This window comes from Blennius ocellaris, assembly GCF_963422515.1.
Source record: "Blennius ocellaris genome assembly, chromosome: 12".
Taxonomy (NCBI): domain Eukaryota; kingdom Metazoa; phylum Chordata; class Actinopteri; order Blenniiformes; family Blenniidae; genus Blennius; species Blennius ocellaris.
Genome location: NC_137661.1, coordinates 16,132,452 through 16,151,732, shown reverse-complemented (window position 1 = coordinate 16,151,732; position 19,281 = coordinate 16,132,452). Strand labels below are relative to the sequence as shown.

General features: G+C 41.3%; 1 protein-coding gene across 1 annotated transcript; it reads left to right on the top strand.

The window, feature by feature from the left end:
• The first annotated feature begins 2,677 nt into the window (after positions 1-2,677).
• mier2 (mesoderm induction early response 1, family member 2) lies at positions 2,678-18,249 on the top strand. The gene is made up of 13 exons (XM_080505754.1): positions 2,678-2,707; positions 3,801-3,933; positions 4,721-4,889; positions 8,545-8,658; positions 8,855-8,996; positions 9,527-9,606; positions 10,712-10,781; positions 10,895-11,040; positions 12,226-12,307; positions 12,599-12,693; positions 12,780-12,910; positions 14,199-14,341; positions 15,734-18,249. Exons 3-13 carry the CDS (start codon positions 4,863-4,865, stop codon positions 16,183-16,185), a joined length of 1,482 nt encoding a protein of 493 aa, XP_080361880.1. The 5' UTR covers positions 2,678-2,707; positions 3,801-3,933; positions 4,721-4,862; the 3' UTR covers positions 16,186-18,249.
• Positions 18,250-19,281: the final 1,032 nt, after the last annotated feature.

Sequence of the window (19,281 nt, the reverse complement as noted above, 5' to 3'; positions counted from 1 at the left end):
ATGCGATGATTATCATGGAACGTGTATCCCAAAAGTTACCACTTTGTAAACGTTTGAATATACTCACTGTGTTTCATGTGTTTTAAGCTTTTCACTTCACTTTATACATTCTAGTTTGCAACTTTTCCCACATGTTTCACAAACTATCTTCTTTTTACCAGTGACTTCAGTTCCTACGTTCTGACATACTTTCAGTTTTTGACAGACAATTTCACCAGATGTGGTCATTGCCATGATTAATCAGTGTTTTATGGAGTTTTTTGGTTTCCTGTATACAAAAACACACTACTGAAAAATTGGGCAGATGTTTTCATTAATTTGCTTCCCAAATACAAACCTACATTGTATACACTATTCTCCTTTATTTGGGTGCTCCTATTTAGTATTTTTTTATTGGTTTTGTTGATTTGTCTTTCATCTGACGACTATGTGAATGTTCAAAATATTAAAAAATCTTACTTGTACTTCCACAAATAACTGAACAAAGCCGTCAAAAACATTAATTTGCTCTTTTTGTGGACTTCCTTCCCCCTCACTACACAAAGCACATCTCGACAAATGAAGAGCAGTACAGTATGTGTAGAATAAAGAAAAAGCAAACATACTTTTGCATTTATATTTACAAGCTCAAAACCAACTAGAAATCTACTATTGAACTACTACTAAGGTTTAATATATAAAACTACTGAAAAAAAAATCTCATTCAAAAATATTTCTCTTTGAGCTGTCAGAAAACCCTTTTATTGCATATTTATATGACAAACACCAAACCAGGTGCAAACAGCAACTCCAGAGAATGCAGTACATCTCCGGTTTGAGTGTGGGTTTCTGTATGGAGTCTGCATGTCAGGCTCTCGGCTTACAAACCTTGAATATGCATGGAAGTATTAAGTGTGAATAAGAGCTATGGATATTAATAAACAGCAAAAGTAATAAAAAAGAATTCATGATAAATAAAAGAAGAAACTGCATAGGATTATTTCATAGTGGGACTTTGCATGTTTGAGCTGATTCCTCATTTGGGAGTCGGCGGTACAGACGTCAGTCCCTGTATGACAGAGCGGTCCTATCACCAGTGTGTGGATGTGTCTGAGATTCTAATAGTGGCTGAGGAGCATCTGTTTCATAAACCTGGCCATGTTTCTGTGCATGTTGCTGGATATTTCACCTGAGAGCAGTGAGGTAAACAGGAAGTTAAATGGTTCTTCCAGGATGCTGGTTGCTTTGGCTGGAAAAAAAAAAACAACACTTTTGGACCAAGTCCTGGCTGGCTGGATGGTAATGTGACCCAAATGACCTTTTCAGCTGTCTGGATCATTCTCCTTGGCATCTTTTTTGCTGGAGCTTGTGGAGTTCTCATACCGCAGAGAGAGGCTACTGTTCAACACACTCTCTGTGCCTCACCTGGAGAAAGTGGTGAGGATGTCAGTGTTGAACCCTCTTTAGTCACTGTGAAAAAACTATCTGCAGGTGAATGAGGAGAGGTTGTTGCCTACATGAACAGACAGGATTAAGATGCCAACAGAATATAAAATGTTCATCGCTCATTTATGGGTCATCCAGAATTCGCCTCAAGAGAATTAATACTGTATGATAAAATAAAAATAAAATGTTAATTGGTTACTCTAAATTAGCCCTAAGTGTAAACGTGAGTGTGTATTTCATCTCTCTGTTTGGCCTGTGATGGACCTGTCCCTGCTCATAGGAAGCTGGGGTTGGCTCCAGTGCTTGTGACACTGAAAGTAAAGTGGTATAAAAGATGGGTGGATTAATTATAAATGAGTCACCTCCTGAAACAAAATGTAACAATCCACTCAAATTAAACGTGAGCTCATTACTAAGCAACCTGTTGAAGATATCATCCCCTCAAATTCTCTATTATACCTACTCTAAAAAAAACACACACATTAATTGCTCCTTTATGACTCTTCTCCTGTTGATATCCAAGTGGAGCTGCAGTAGGAGACGGATTCAAATGAATCACAGTCACACTGTGTGTGTGTGTTGTGTGTTGAGGCCGAATGACGGTATGGGGGATCAAGAGGAAATCTTGTCTATATCCTATCTCCTGTGAGCAGCAGGCAGTCACTGGCTCCGCTCGAGATATATAGGTCATCTTTATCTTCTTGGACCACGTCTGGTCCCCTCCTTCTCTTCGTGTAATCAGCACGAGCCCTATAGCCTCCTGCTTCCAACGAAATGAAGCCACATGGGAGTTTTGGAAATAACATAAAAAATTTTTATTCAACTTTAACCACCTGACGTTGAAACCTTAACACTTGGGGAATGTCAAGGCTGTCTATATTTCACAATGAAATATAGCCACCAAAATATATATATACATACATATATATATATATATATATATATATATATATATATATATATATATATATATATATATATATATATATATATATATATATATTTTAATATACATTTGAATCATAGTTTTTTTTAAAATTGTATTTAAAAGTGAGTGTTAGACACACGAATTAAAGTAGTTGTCAAAAGTGTTTAGCACTGAATATGTTACAAAATTCAGAGAACGGTATTTTTTTTTTTTTTTAAGTGGTTAAAAGTGTGTCTAAACGCAGAAAAGCAGCGAGCAGCCGGCGCCGCTGCGGTAATAAACGGAGCAGCACAAGAGCAGCAGACCCACAACATCCGGGCAATAGTAAGCTTGCGCAGAAACGGAATGGCGGAGGTAAGTGAGCGAAACAAGGAACGTAAATGACCCAGAATGATTGGAAAACAGCGCCGAAACGATGACCCCGTGTCACTCGGAAACATTCACGAGACCGTCGGGCGACTCTTCGGCGCGCGAGCGACGCGTAAATGAGCGCCGTGAGGGCATTTTAGCCAGGAAGCGCGGACGGAGAAATGGAGATCCTCCACAAGCGTACCGACTCTCCCTCCGCGTTCCCTGGCGTTAAAGAGCCATTCACCCTCCTCCTCCTCCTCCCCGGCTCCTACAAGCGAAGCCGTAGAAAACAATAGAGGAGCGCGGCGGCGGCGGCGGCGTCTATCGCCGTGGTGCTGAACTATTCCAGGTGCGCCCCGAAGCGGCCCAACAACAGCAACCAAAAAAAAAAAAGTTTAGAGCCGTGTCATGAGTCTACGGCGGCGAAACTCCGACCGTGTCCCTCGGAAATATTGAAAAAGTAAGTCATTTCCTACTTCGTGTTCGGAGACGACGAGAAGGGAGACACGTTCAGCACCAAAGTGGCAGGAGAGCGCCGGACGGGCTGCGGGAGACACGCCAACATTCCGGGTGTCGCGAAAGTAGCACAGACTTCGTCTCACTGTTTGGACTTTATGTGATCTGCGTCTCCCGAATCCCCGAGTTGCTTTTCTTTTCTTTATTTAAAACAACAACAACAAAAACACTTTAGTAACTCACTATGTGGCCCTCTACATCATGTGTGAAATATTGTTCCCAACTTGTTTTTAAAAAGCCTGAATGTAGTTTGTAAAGTAGTCGAATGTAGTTTAATAAAGTCAGTGATTACGTATCAAAAGCGTTTACATTCAGTCTACATCCAAAACTATGCTTTGTCCCCCCCCCCCCCCCCCCCCCTAACAGTTCAGCATTTACAATAAACATCACGAATACAAGTAAATATTTACTAAATATTTAGTAAATATTTATCGTAACATTGTCAATAGTTTCTATACTCCTGGGGTTAAGAAAGGCAAAAATGGAGTTTGGATGTGTGGAAACTGATCAGTTTTATTCCCTCTCAGCACTTCGGCTGAACTTTGATTGCATATTTACAATCGCGTTTTCTTTTTTTCAGAAACAGTAAAGGATGACGACACCATGTTTACAATTGAGGTGGCCCAAACAAACAGACTGAAAATGAGGGGAAACCAAGGCAATGTTTGCCCTTTATGACTGGATCTAGTGATCAGCAAAAAAAAAAAAAAGGTGTTGACATTTTTTTTTACAACATCAGGCTCATAATCATCAGTACCAATAGTTATCGTGCATCCCAAAATTTAATTATTATTATTGACTGGGTTGTCTCTTGGCAGCATTTTGTTTTTAGAAAGAGGAAAATTTGTATTTTGCATAGTTTCAACTGTAGTTTATTAAAAAAAACAACTTGTCACTTAAATATGTGTTGAAGTGTGGAATTTTCAATATAGATATAAATACATGTCAAGTTTTTATATTTTCTTCAAGCAACTATCACATTTAAAAATAATTTCAAATGGCAGGATGGTACATATTAGAACAAACCTCATTTATGCACATAGTACAAATTAGAAAATACATTTTAAATTTTTTTTTATTCATGCAATATTTGTCAATATTCCACAGAAATGTCACATTAGGTTAGTCCATAGCAAAGACAGTCTACTGCTGGTCGATGCAACTCGCAAACGACGTGAACTGTTGAAAGTTGTCTGACTAATCCATAAAATGAAATTCTAATGGTGCATTCATACTACAACCCTACCACCTTCTCGCAGAAACCATTATGAGCAGGTCTCGACACTTGAAAAAGGGAGGTTTGAAAGCCTGCAGTCAGGTGATTTCTAATGGGATGAACCAGGATCAGTGTGTGAGCCCATGTTGCGTGTGCATGTGCACTGTACGCTGCAGATGCACACACGCTTGTGCTGCACCATTATATCATGTGCGTGTGCTTTTATTAACGTACACCTAATATACAAATACTTTTATGTTTTGTTTTGGTTTTTTTACCTGCAGGAGGGCGAAAAGCATCTTAGTGTAAGAGTGTAAATTGCGGGCCTCGTGGAGAGTGGATACGGTACTGCAATGAAGGCCCAGAGTTGGAGAAGAGGAAGTCTGAACAGTCCTTAGAAGACGAGGAGCAGAGTGGCGTCGCTCCATGAAGATGGCAGCACAGTCCCACACAGTACAGTACACTTTCTTTTTTTATAGAAGTCAGATCTTTTTTTTTTACTAAACATAGTCACTTGACAATAGAGATTTGAATGAAACAGACTAACCCTGCACTAGTGATATTATCTGCTATTGGACCAATATGCAGTCAATGTCCATTCATCCATCCAGACATCTTGTTCTCCAGACAAGTGACTCATATCTGATCTGTTTTGTGACCTTTTAAAAGCTCCGATTCCGATTTTTGCACACCAGAACCAGGCCTTTGTCTAGATTTTGTCCACTGATATTTAATAATCACTTGAAAATGGAACTACACACTGAGCAGTGTTGCCAAATGTGGCGGGTGTCTACCTATTGGGAAGCCAAACTCTCTTACCTTTTAGCTTTGTTGTATTTTGTGCATTTGTGTGTTTATGGCCTGTTCATTATTACACACAGGCTGAGATTTGGGCTGGTTATTTTTGAGGTGTGTGGGTTTTAAGTTGTTTGCGCTAAAAATGACGAATCACATCTGGCAAACCCTGGTGCTGACCGGCGTCCATATTTACTTCCGTCAACGGTGTCTTCTCTCCATTTGCTCTGGGGCCTGGATGCATCAGTTGCGATCACGTTCACACGGCAGTCTGATGGAGGTCGTGTTTAAAATGTAAAACAAATTGAATCCCAGCAAAAAAAATAAATCAGAATTTGTGAACGTAGCCTTACATTCTGTCTAAGTCATCAGTCCAGGACACAGTAATCTATGTTTTAAATGATTAAACCTGAGGATTCCTGTCCTGGTCACTCATCTGCAGAATGCAGGCTGTCGGCGCTTTAGGTGACTAATTTGCCAACGTGTAAAAGTTACTTTTTAAACCGTCTAACCCTGTATTGCTTTGAGGATCTGTTGTTGCAGCAATATTAATCACCACGGTTTTGCATGATGTTTGCTGATTGAAATTACTCTTAACCATCACTGAAATCAGTGGCATTATTTGGAATTAAATTGATAAAATAATGTAAACACAAACTGGCCTCGTTTCCATGTCGCGCTCAGAACCTCATATGAAGATGTGTGAATTTGAAAGGTTTATAACCCTATGCCTTTTTAAAATTTCTATTAATATGACCTTCTAAAATAATGAATGAGGTCTGAGTTAAACCTGCGAGTGGGACCGGTTGCAGAAGCCAACACTCAAATCTCCACTTCAGAGAATTCCAGTCTCCAATGGCACAAAGGGGGGGAAAAAAGGCTTTGACTTCACTGCAAAAGAAAACAACCATAACTATGGTGCCACTAAACAAAAGAAGGTGCACTGTGAGGCTGAAAGCAGAATAGCAGCAACTATCCATCAACTGGCCTCCTATTCACCTGCAGTTCATGTTTTTAAAAGCAGACTCAAGGCCTTCCGTTTAACTGATGTCCTGTTTTGCCTGTTGGAGAATTTTAGAATTTTTATTTTGATACGATGAGCATTTGAGCAGATCTCAGCTCACTATGGAAACACGATGCCAGTCCGTCACAGGGAAAACCCAAAAGAAGCAGACAGACACACACATTTTAGCTATTTAACATTCACACGTACAAACGCATCCGAGACATTCTCACCGTGAGTTTTGAAAAGCAGCAATGAGATCAATGAAAAAGAGTAATAACGGCAATTTCCAAAAATGTATTATTAAATCAACCCATGCAAGTGAAAAGGAATAATGATAATTAGACGTGAGGACCAATGTAGAATAAAAAATAAGCACCGTTTAATAGCTAAAATGCAATGAGATGTCCGAACGATACCACTTGAATGCAGTTTAATTAACAACCCAAAACGGCAACAATCAAAATAAAATACATTGGGGGGGGGGAAATGATAAATATATAACAAGATTAGACATATCAAATAGTTAAGAAGAACCCATAAAATATGAAATGTTAAGTAGACTAACAAAACAAATTGCATAAGATATCATCACATCATCACATGAATGCTTAATCTATCAAAGTGTGTCTTAAGTATATTTTCCACCGACGGTGACGCCTTTAGTTTTTACTCTCGACTTTCGAGCAACCAGAACGGACGCACTCGATAATCTAAGGTTGTGAAGTTTTCAGTGTTTCTGAACTGGACGGTAGTGCTGAACCCTGGTGAGCTTGAGATGTGAGACTTTTTAAAAAAAAAATGTTCCTGACAAAAAGGTGTCAAAACAAAGATAAAGAGTATGTATTGGGTTTCAAGAATTGGCTTAATTGGCCTGCAATTAAGATGTTAGAGACGGAAAAAACAAACGTTTATTGTTTAAACGCCAACGAGAAATTTGTTTGACATTAAATAAATGAGATGGGTTAAGATTAGGTTTTCACGTGATGTTTCAAAGAAGAGGAGCCCAAATGTGTCAATAACAGCTCCTTAACCAGAGCAGGCACTCAGTAGAGTGCATACCTTCGCCAATCGCCTACAATTTGTCACCATGGAAACCGATGGATTTGTCCATATATACTTAGTAGAGTATCTTATGGCTTTGTTTCTCGCTGGAAAACCAGCCAGGTCTGCCACTGATCACATGGACAAGTTGTCCGTTCACCCTTTTTTTTTTTTCCCCCCTTGCAGACGCCCATTAGCGAAACGTGAACGTGGTTTGACGGCTATAAATGCCCGGTTTGTTTGTAAACATATCGATTGTGAGCAACTGCGGGTTGGAAATGAGTGGCAACGAGTGTTTTTTCTGTTTTGGGGTTTATTCTCTGTGCAGAAGTGATACCTTTTATGGGAAGTATATTTTAAATATTTTTTTTTTTCTGGGAGAGTAAATTTAAACATTCTGCTTAAAGCAGAAGTTCCATTCATTTAAGGAGAGCAAAGGTCAAATTTTGGCCAGAGAAACTCAGTGCCCTCCCGCCCCCACCCCCACCCCCACAGTCAAACCTGGGAGATGTGTGAAAGACGCATAACAAACTGGAATCACCGTCTTTGAATAAAGGCGAGGCCGACCATACCACCTATACCCCATTGAATATGCAGCCATTTGTTCCCTCCCAAGACGAATCCACAGCCATCCATAGCAGTCAGGTGACCCTCACCCAATCACACGGTCAACGGCACACAACAACCTTCAACTGGCCGGAGGCGTCGACGACACAAATCGATACCCGGCGTGAGAAAAGGCTTGAACCGCTCCTCCCAAGAACTAATGATTCCACAGTTTAGATAGAGGCCTCCCAGACTACTCAGCCAGAAAATAGTGAAATTCCTCAGGTGATAGACGCTTCGCTTCTCTTCTCTAAAACAAATACAGCTGCTTTTATCAGACAAGAATCAAGAAGTCCACTGTTCGGTAATACCCGTTTCTTTTTATCACTTTTTAACTCCGAAACGATTCATGACGATATCTGCATTCAGATAAATGGGTTATATTTTCAAAAAGGAGAATTCAATAAAAGAATGAATGCTGTTTTTATTTATTTTAACTTAACGCTATATCTTGCATGGATTTATTTCAGTCTCGATGTTCTTGATGTTACTCGACACCTGTCTTGTGCTTTTATACATTTTCCTAAACTTCAGTGAGCGGAAGATATTCAAAAGAATGTGATTTCCTACGAAATATGGACGTAATGAACGCATGTTTCTTCTTTTGGTGCAATCAATTTCCTCCTCTTGTCGTCGTCTCCCTCTAAACGGTCTTTGCAGGCCGGTGAGCTTCCCTTGGAGGAGCTGCTGGCCCTGTACGGCTACACGGTGTCAGAACCAGAGAAGGAGACCTGTCGCATGGCTGCCAGGCTGCCAGGCAAGACACTGGACAAGGTGAGAGACAGTCCAGGACGGTACTAGTATTCACCAGTATTCCACTAGTATTTTTTTTTTTTTTAACATTGATTACAGCCGGTGGCGCTCTCCACTAAATCCAGTGATTTTTGAAATGAGAGCGCCATCCTCTCTTCAGGTGGCCTCTTGGCTTCGCTGTCCCGAATCTCATTGTTTTTGTGTGTCTTGTGGCCAGGATCGGATAACTGAGGATCTCTTTCATGGGGAGGAGGAGGAGGAGGAGGAGGAGGAGGAGGAGGAGGAGGAAGAATCGTCAGTGGACGACCTCACACCATCTGTCACCTCGAACACCTCAGATTTATTGCGCCGCCTCCAAGGTAACACGCTGAGAGATGTGCATTTGCACATATGTGAAACATGGGTGTACAATGCTTGAACTTATTACAGGTTACAGGTAAAATGGGAGGTTGTTTTTACAGTTATAGTTGAAATTTAAAGGGAATTGCAAACACATTTATCCTGATGGTCTGTGTTCAATTTTTTAGATTTTGGTAGGGGGTGGAAATCATTCAAGCAGTCTTTTTTGGGTGATTGATACTTTTATGATGTAGGGTAATTGTCTGTGCCGAGTTAATAGAATATACTAATAGGAATGATGGTCGGTATTCTGCTTTTGTATCCCTTTACCTCAACTACTAAATTGCTTTGTAAGAAATAGTGCAATTATAATTGGATCACAGCTAATCTGCATTGAGGTTTCAAATGTCCCTCTTTCAGTTGGATGTTCTGAATCATCAATCAGAAGACGGAGGACTTCAAGATAGCCTGACAGAATCCTGATCTAAACTCCCACAACACTGTTTGAAATGATTGATTGTTTATTTTTTCTCGGTCTTGCTCCTTCAAGGTGGAGACAAAGACACGTCAGTCAGCTCATCGGATGAGGACACTGATGATGCTTCTATTCCCTCCAATGAAGAGCACAAGGTACTCCACTCACTGTAATACTCTTATGTTGTTTTGTTATCTCTTTGACGCCCCGTATGTATGTATATATTTATTTTATACTCAATGGGACATTTGAAAATGGCTCCATGTCATACAAAAATTTTTTTTTTAATGATTGAACAAACTTGTGCAACACCATTTCCAGCTTAAACTGTATCTTGTTTAGTCTTTTGGATACTGAGGCACGTAATCGCCAAAAACCAAGTGTCTTGAAAATGTAACTTGGAGTGCATGGCATCACAGTGCTGTGGTTGGCACACTTGCTCACGGAAAGACAGCTTCAAGTTATGTTAATCATTATGTTTGTTAATGTATGTTTGACTCTGCACTGTGTAGGCTAATACTCACTCTATCCCAATCAAGGCCTGGGTTAATGTATGTCAGACTCTTGAGATGCAATCATGTGTTCATTGGGGTGGGGGGGGGTTCAGCCAGGTTGGGCTCCACTGTGAAGTGTCGGTAAATTAAAGCTGGAGGGGTTCAGTGGCTTTTTGTTGAGGCAGTCTGGGGTGCCTCATAGTATAAAGTTGATCGGGAAGCTCGGTTCAAGTCGATTCTCAACTCTGTGTGGGAGCGATTGTTGTTCTTTCTTATAATAGGCCTGAAATAGACAGGTGACCCTGGAGGTCCACGCTGTTTCCAGCCTGGTGTCAACTGGGACGGGCTCCAACTCCCCCGTCATCCTGTTTCTTAGCTGCTAAATGCTTAAAATGTATAGACGTTATTCTATTAGATAGAAAAAAAAGAAGTTATCCTCAATGTACAGACTTGCTGAAAAATTAGTTTTAAAGATCAGCTCATACTGACTGATACTGATTGGGAGCATTGTAATGATGAACTAGTTCTGAGAAATGAGGCAATAAGATGACCAGGAATTGAGGTGTCGATTGTTCACACTGCAGAAAAGAAACAGTTTTATCAGAATCATCAGAATATAATGGTAATACCAGGGGAAACATTTGAGATGCTCGGATTATGAAGTCAGTTCTGCAGGTCTGCACAAAGAATTTGAACCAATTCAATTTTATTTTGTACAAGTTCCTGTATTGCGAGTCTACTTTTTTTTTTTTGTCTGTTTTTGTAGGAAATCATGGTTGGCTCCATGTATCAGGCCAAAATCCCCCCGATCTGCCCATATACCTACCAGGAGACAGGTAAAGCGACTGAAAAAGATTAAAATCCATGATGTAAAAGAGAAAACGACACTTTCCAACATCCTCAACAGTTATTTACTGCCGTTCCTCCTCCACTTTCTTTTCTCTGCCAGCCCTCAGCAGTGTCGACCAGTTGTTGTGGACGCCCGAGGTTCTGCCTGTGCAGGATGTGGAGGAGTTTTTAATGAATGCACAAAAGTCTGGTGGCCAAGAGGGGGCAGCGCTCACACAGCGGGTCACCGTCCAAGACAATGAACGGGTACGGCCTCATGGCACTGTCGGCTACATGGTGTGCATTACATGCTGCCCACCGCCACAATTCTCTATAAAGCCACACGCCAAATGCTCTAACCGAGCAGGCAGTCCTTAATAATGAGTTGTACTTTAGTCAAATATTCTGAGTGTGCGTCTTATGTATTGAAAGAGATTTTAAAAGGAAAAGCAGGGAAAGCAGTCACAGCTGGCTCTGAGAAAGATCCATAAAAACCAAAAAATACACAATGAAATCTAAACTATCAGAGCAGCTAAAAGAAGAACAGGGAGCATAAGAGCTGAAAAAGACAAGCGTTAAAGATGCAGCGTAACATGAAATAGATGCAGACTTTACTGAAAGGCAGCAGGAAATCAAAGGGTCTTATCCTGGTTTTAATTGAACTCACAGTCAAGCTGTCCTGCAGTTTCCAAATAAAACTTAAAAGCAGCTTCTGCGTGTTTTGTTTTGAATTCCGGGAACAGAAAGTACATTTGATTTAGATGACCTAAAGGAGTCTGGATGTCTTATAATATAATAGAACATCTGATATGTGTTTTGGGCCTGAACCAATCAGAGATTTGTAATAGTTGTTCGACAGGAAGAAAGTGCAACAGCAGGGTTTTGAATCGGCTGCAGCTGTCTGACGGAGCTTTTCCACCAATAAGAACCAGGAGCGACTGTAGTTCAGGGCCATGTTCTTAAATGAGCATCGCCAAAGAGCCAAGTGAGAGCCACGTCATTGCGTCACCGCAAAACGTGATGCGTCACTGATTTAACCAATTTCGTCTCATTGTGACCATTTTCGTCTAAAGGCAAGTTTATTCTGCAATTTTGGCCTTCTCATATAAAAGACGGGCAATTGTGGCAATATCTATTTTTACCTTTCCTGAAAATATGTAGTTTTAGGTTGTTGAGCGTCTGCACACTGCAGAGTCGAGGTGAGGTGAGCCGAGAAAGACTGAGATAATTTTCTACCATACAGAATTATATTTTAATGATTACCTCTGATTCGGTGTAGAACATGCAGTAATACGTACCGTCATACCAAAGTGTATGAAATCCACATCACACAGTGTGGCAGGTTTTTGAACTGCTAATGTCACACAGTTTGTTGGATGTAAAATGAGCTGTCCCTTCTATATTTTGTGTATTATTACCAACACACCCTTCTCCATTTCTCTTGGATTCCAGGCGCTGTTTGAATTAGTGAAATGCAACTTTAATGCAGAAGAGGCACTGAGGCGGCTACGTTTCAATGTGAAGGTTTTCAGTGGTAAGAACCGTTTCATGCCGTCTCAACAATTAGTAAATTAGTTAAATTATTCTTGCAGTGATCATTATTAAATATAAACAACGTTATAGTATATACACCAACCTGTGTTTTTTCCGTGGTTTGGACTGCTGGTGTTTGAGGCGATCACTGGGGATCAACGCTTGGGGTATTACCGAGGCTCCAATCATCCCGAAGTTATTATCTTGAACATGGTGCCTGTCAGTGTATGTAGAAATGCAGATTTGAAAATGCGGGCCCATGACCTTCCTGTTGCCGTCCACTTTTCTTTAGAAGAGCTTTGTTCCTGGAGCGAGGAAGAGTGTCGGAACTTTGAGCACGGCTATCGAGTTTATGGGAAAAACTTTCACCTCATCCAGGCCAATAAGGTGAGTCTGCTGGAGACCAAGAATCCATCATGTGAGATGAGTTGAGCTTTTTTGTTCTGAGAATTTTTAACTTTCTATGTCTCTAGGTGCGAACGCGCTCTGTGGGCGAGTGCGTGGAATACTACTACATGTGGAAGAACTCCGACCGTCACATGTACTTCACTCAACAGGCCACTAGGCTGAGCCGCAGAAAGTACAGCCTGCTTTCAGGGAGCATGTAAGTCCTGCGGAAACGCCATTGCAAAATGTGCATACAGTTGAAGTGATATTGGGTTGTGCGAGTTATTTCCTCTGTGATAACATACAAACCACTAAGTTTAAATTGTTTAGGTTTTTTGGGGAATGTGTTAAACATATTTGAAAAAAAAAAACAAAACATAAAAACATCTGAATTTATGAAATCATATTTTAAGATATTGTTGATTCATGATTTTGAAGGAAAAAACGATTAAATACAAAATGACAAGACAGGATGAGATATTTCACTTTATGATTAAGAAAAATTTAATTTGTGAAAGTTTAAAAGTTTGAGTCAAACGTATGGGATTTGAACTTTGCCTTTGTTACATGAATGTTGGACATTCAAAAGAAGAGTTTGGTACAATGTTGAGTGTCGGGAAAATCATTCAACATTCCAGATAAAGGAATATACCATATCACATATTTTTTTTACATTGGCTGCCGTCTGCAGAGCCCCTTTTTGCAACCTGGTGGAAACGGATGAATAGTAGCCACGCCATAAGCAGCTTTAGGAATCCAGTGGTCAACATGTCAGCAGTCTGGAAGTATTTTTTTTATTATTATTAAATGGATTACCCAATAGATAAAGTTACTCTACCAGAATCCACACGGGAAATGAAATGAAAAGATTTAGGACCCCGTGTGACAGGGCATCCCTACTCTGTTCGGCAGGCATGATGATGAGTAGGATCATAAAAAGAGAGCCATGGAACATTTTTAGGTTGTGAGCCATCTAAGACTTATTATAGCTGTCTTTGTATTTAATTATCCATCTGTAGACCCGCAAATGCTTCTGTTCTATTTGCACCTGCAGTGAGGATTTCCTGTTTGCGCATTGTGAACTTCTCATTAAATCTATTCTGGGAACCTCTTTCAGTACCATGAAGCCTTTTGAACTTGTTTATTTTTCTTTTTTTTTTCACACCCATGAGTTGTAGCTTCACCAAAAAGCAGCTACAACACCAAGAATTCAGTGTGAACGTTGTCATTAAAAGGAATCCGTTTCAGTCATGGCGCTTCCGACTGATTCTGGGTTATTTTCAGGTTAATGTATTGCCTCTGAGCATGAATTTATATGCATCAATGTGCAAATGTTCCACTATCTTTGAAGGGTTGACTTGTCAAAACGATGAAATAATAATAATTTTTGCCTCGTTGTGCACAACCTGGAACACTGTGTCCGATGAATTACAGTGACTACAATAGAATTTACACTGGAGTCAGAGATGCGAATGCAGGCTTGTTGTGTTGTGTGTGTGTTGCAGGGAGGATGGAGACCAGGATGGGGAGGTTGGTGAGCTGGAGGAAAGCAACAGTTCCTCTGGGTCACTGTCTCACAGCTCAGTGAGCGCTGGGCAGCTGGAGTCTCTCATACCTCCACAGACGAGCACAGACCTGGACAAACAAGGTAAGATCTGGCCTTCGTGGGTGACCGACACAGTGACTCATTTCTCCTCCGCGTCAAATAAGTCTAGCGGTAAATCCTTGGTTTGTCAATGTCATAATGTTGTCATAATTTCAGCCAATATGATCAAAGTGCTTTCCGACCTCGTGTGGAAATCAATTGTGACATTAGAATATATAAAGTAAAAAAAATAAAATAAGAGGGGGTCTGCTTCTTAGATGCTCATTCGAGGATTGAGTTCAGTCTCATAATGGTGACAACTTACTCTTAACTTGTTAACTCGTGAATTTAAATCATTTATGCACGTATAACTTTGTTGATCCATGTGGGGTGGCGCCGGCAGTATAGAGAGCAGAAGAAGTCCCCGGCATCTTCCTCCAGCTGTCCTGGTCGGACCACAATCTGCTCCCTGACCAAACCACCAGACATAATCTCTCCGTCGACTTTCTGAGCCGACCTCCAGCCCCCCTCTCAGTTGGTCACGCCTGAATGGGAGGTGACCGGCGTCCTAATCGAATGCCTGAACCACCTCCTCCGCCGGCTGAGCTCCTCACTCTATCACCAAGAGTGACGCCTCCACCCTGTGGAGAAAAACTCGTTTCAGCCTCGCGTAGCTGTAATCTTATTGTTTTCGGTTTTAACCACAGTTCATGACCACAGGTGAAGGTGGGGGATGTAGGGCGATGGTGAACACAGAGCTTTGCTTTATAGCTCAGCTTCTGTTTCACCACAACAGTCCAGCACAGTGACTTCATATTACTGCAGGAAAGAAGACGGATGGATGGAAGTTTTTTTTTTTTTATGTCACCGATCATGTGCTCCGTGGAAATGCAGATACTTTAATTTGCACTCGGAAATATTTTTTGATTTATACAGGTTAAATTTTCACATCACATGTTCATTATCTTTTGCTTTTGACACGTTTTCGTCTGCCCCTCATTCGTTTTTTTTCATTTAGATTCTTTTTTTTTTTTTTTTTTCATCTATTCTGTGTTGTTGTGTTTGTTCGTACTCGTATGCATGTCTTGTGTATGTGTGTGTGTGTGTGTGTGTGTGTGTGTGTGTGTGTGTGTGTGTGTGTCTGCGTGTGCGTGCTGTGCACGTTGGCCTGGCGCTCCAGAAGAGGCGGGCCGTCCACGTCGCAGACGAACTCCCCGCATTCTCTTAAAGCGTTGACTTCGGTGCAACAGGCCTCAGAAAGCAGGCAGGGCCTGCAGGTAACGCACAAAAAAAAAAAAGGCAGAAACGGAGTCATTGGGACAAAAGATAGTCAACTTATCAATAGTGCAACATCAACTTGCAGATGAAACTGAAATTTTTGAAGCAGTTGCCATGCCATCGGATATTGTTTTTAACTAACCTGTCATTTTGTGAATTCCCTCCTTTATTGTCCAGATGCTAAGCTGGTGGTGGAGCCGTCAGAGCTGCGCGGTGACCAGCGTCCTCAGCGGCCGCTCGGACGTCCCTCATCTCCCCCACCCGCGACCGACCCGCAGGATCCCACCTCAGACGGCCGCTGTCCGTCGGCCTCGGTCCGGCCCCGGTCTCCGGCCCCTGCTCAGAGCTCCCCGTGGGCCTTTGGGGGCTCCCCCTCCCGCCAGGATGACCGCGGCCTCCCAAACCCCTGCTTCTACCAGCTGCACATGCAGGGCGGCTCGTTTGTTCCCGCGGGCTCCGACAGCGGCACGGGAGGCGGCGGGGCCGGCGCCTCCCACCGGCTGCAGGTGGGATTCAGCCGGCCATCCACGTCACCTCCCTCGTCCGCGGGCCTCCCGTCACACTTCCAGGCGTTTGGCAGCCTCCTGCACCCCCCGCCCGTCCAGCAGCCCCGCTTTCTCACCCAGTGAGAAGACCTGGAACTATCTAAACCGAGGAGTACTTTGATTAGTATATACAAAGGACTTAAAGAAGCCTGGTTGAAAAGTGCATTTACCACATATTTTAACAAGGATGGGCCTAACTACCTGTGTTCGGAGCCGCTCGTCTATTTGATCCCTCTTTCTTTTTGGTTTTTTGTTGTTGTTTTTTTTAAACTGAGACACTTGAATCTTTTGTCCATTGTGGAAACATGAGTGTGATGCTCACTCCTTTCAGGCACCGATTGTGTGTATAATAACAGTTAATCACCACTGCCTGCACCGGTGTCGGTCAGACACGTTGAGAAAGCAGTGCTCAGGTGACGACAGCTGCTGTCCATGACTTTGAAACAGATCCGACGACACCGACCGCTGCTGCTTTTGTGTTATTTATCGGGACGACTGCTCAAACTCTTCTTTACCACATCAGGTGGCCTGTTTCATCCATTTCTCTTAATGATCGTTTCATTGCATTTCATCCAACCCAGCTTTATATATTGAAATGGTGGCTGCAAGTTTAACTTACAGGAGAGTCGGTCTCCTCAAATTATGTCGGCTGGGTTATTCAAAGGTTTATTGTTTAGTTGCTCTTGTGTAACAACCTCCTGTTTTCTGCGCAGAATTATCTAAATTCTCCACTTAAGGCATTTTCTGAAGCAAATGCAATCTTTCTCAAGACTTTTGAAAAAGGAAACATTTTAAACGTTCAAAAATTATTGATTGGAGCAACGGCAAAGGTGATATTTATTCTTTCTCACCAGTTTGTTTTAATCCTTTTTCTTTTCCCGAAAGTGCATAAAACAGGTGTCATATCATCCCCTAGGAATTCGCTTCCCGCTCTATTGAATTTGTAGCGTCATAAGAAGCCTGTTTTTAAAAAAAAAAGCAAAACATGCTTATGATTAAATTTGTCCCGGTGAAAAATGCTGATAGGCACTGAATGCAAACAGTTTCTCAGGTTGTGTGGGTTGGATTATTCTACATTTACATTTATTAATAAATAACAAGAATCTGTGTCTTGGAACAGCCGTCACAAACGCCGTCCCTGCCAGAGTTGGGACGTGTGTAGATGGCAATAAAAACAATCTTGAGTTTTTATTTTTAATGAGTAAAGTATAATATTTGTTTTGGGTTGTGTTTTTTTTCCTTTATTAATTTATTTAGCTAATTTTGAATTTCATGAACTGGGTAATATTCATGCCATTGTCTGTGTGACTTCAGTTTTTCTTTTAAATGCACCTTTTGTCCTTTGACTGCAGCGTCGCAAGTAAAACATTTAGCCCGTTCTTAATTCATCCAGTGCTTTAACTCCATTTCTTTATCGTGACGCTTCATACTTTTCCCATAAGCGACAGCTGTGGACTCTGCAGGCGTTTCCCAAACTAGAATTGTCACATCCAGTGAAAACAGTTCTTAATATTGTAACTTGCTGCTGGATGATTTGGTCCTAAATATTGTCTTCACGTGGAAGTTTCTGAAGCTTCCAGCAAAGTCCCACATCGGAGCAAAAGACATGTGATCCTGGACCTTCAGCTGCAGCTGGTTGACGCTGCACTGCCTGTACAAAGCATTGGTTTGCTTTGGAAAGTTGTTGTTTTGTTTTTTTTCCAGAGAAACTCCTGCAAAGCTTTTTGTCACATCAGAGCAGTGAAGTGACTTTTTTTTAAAAGGAACGACGACAAACAGTAAAGCGAAGAAGCAGCTTCATACTAGTGAAGACTGAAGTCAAATACACTTGTCGTGTTTTTAGTCTCAGAGTCAGACAGACAGTTTAAGGTGAGTAAATAATCAACTTGTTGATGAGTTTCTACATGTGAATTATTTCAACAGTAATTTACATATTGGGTCACTTCTTAAATCCATGTATTTTTCTTCAATGTGAATTTTTAACAGTTTATAATGACATAAAATGTTCTAAACAAAAAAAACAAAAAAGCAGTTTAGCCTCGCTTTATTCCTTCCATTGTCCTTGTCTGTTCCTCGTTTGTCACTGTACACACTCCTGGAAACTGTTTTGGGTCGAGTCGCTTTCAGTGTTTGACTTTGATTTGACTGTTTACAAGCTCATGACGGGACACTGAAGGCAGAGAGAGGAATACATTGCTGCCTTTTGTTAATCCTTTATTTTAAATTTTTATTCTCTGTTATGTTTGCATCTAATTTCATTTTGTGACAAAATAAAAATGAACCTGTGGAGAAACCTTTAAAACAAAGAGCAGAACGATGAAACACTGACGGTCAGAGAGCAGATCAGACAATATACCTCTGCTTCTTTGTTCTTCTCTTCTGCGCGGCCAGCAGGACGCACGTGGGCCTTCGGCTGCGCCTGAATCGATGTCAAATTCTGATTCATGTATGCAATACAATTGCTTTGCACTCGTTACGAACACATCAGCTTTATTCCTCCACTGAACATCATTTCAAACCGAGTACCATTTGTCTGCATCAGCTCGTCCCACCTGCGTTGCTCTCTGTCCCCCTCTAGTGGCCAAAGGCTGCAGCTGACAGAACAGAACAACAGTGGAAGCCTCTGCCTGTTAGAAAACAGTATAGATTTATTGAAATTGAAAAGGGTTAGTTGATAAACACACAGACTATACAATAGCGTAGTCAAAGTCTGGATACAACAGGTTCCTGTAATAGTATATCGTATATATTCTTTGTTGTCTAAATATATTTAATGGCTACATTCATGCGTGTGGGTCTTGCAATCCATTGTTTCAGAGCAGAGAGTGTCTGATGAGAGGCTTCAACTGGAATCCATCAGATCTGCATGACAGTTTCAGTGACAGAGACACATGATGACCCGCCTCCGTCAATCACTGCTGGTGGGACGGTGAGTCGAAAGAGTCAATAGAGAAAGAAAGAAAGAAAAAAACCCCAACATGTTTGGAATTTTTGTTGTTGAATGTGGCTAATCCAGTATTGACTACATTCTGCTATTTCTGGATGAGTACTAGTCATATGAGAAACACAAGGGGTCCAGTACTGCAGGAAAAGCCTTCATGTGACACACGTAACAGATGGTTTATCTCCTCAGGCCGCCTGCTGAACACAACAGGTTCCCCTGGCTGATTAGAAGATACA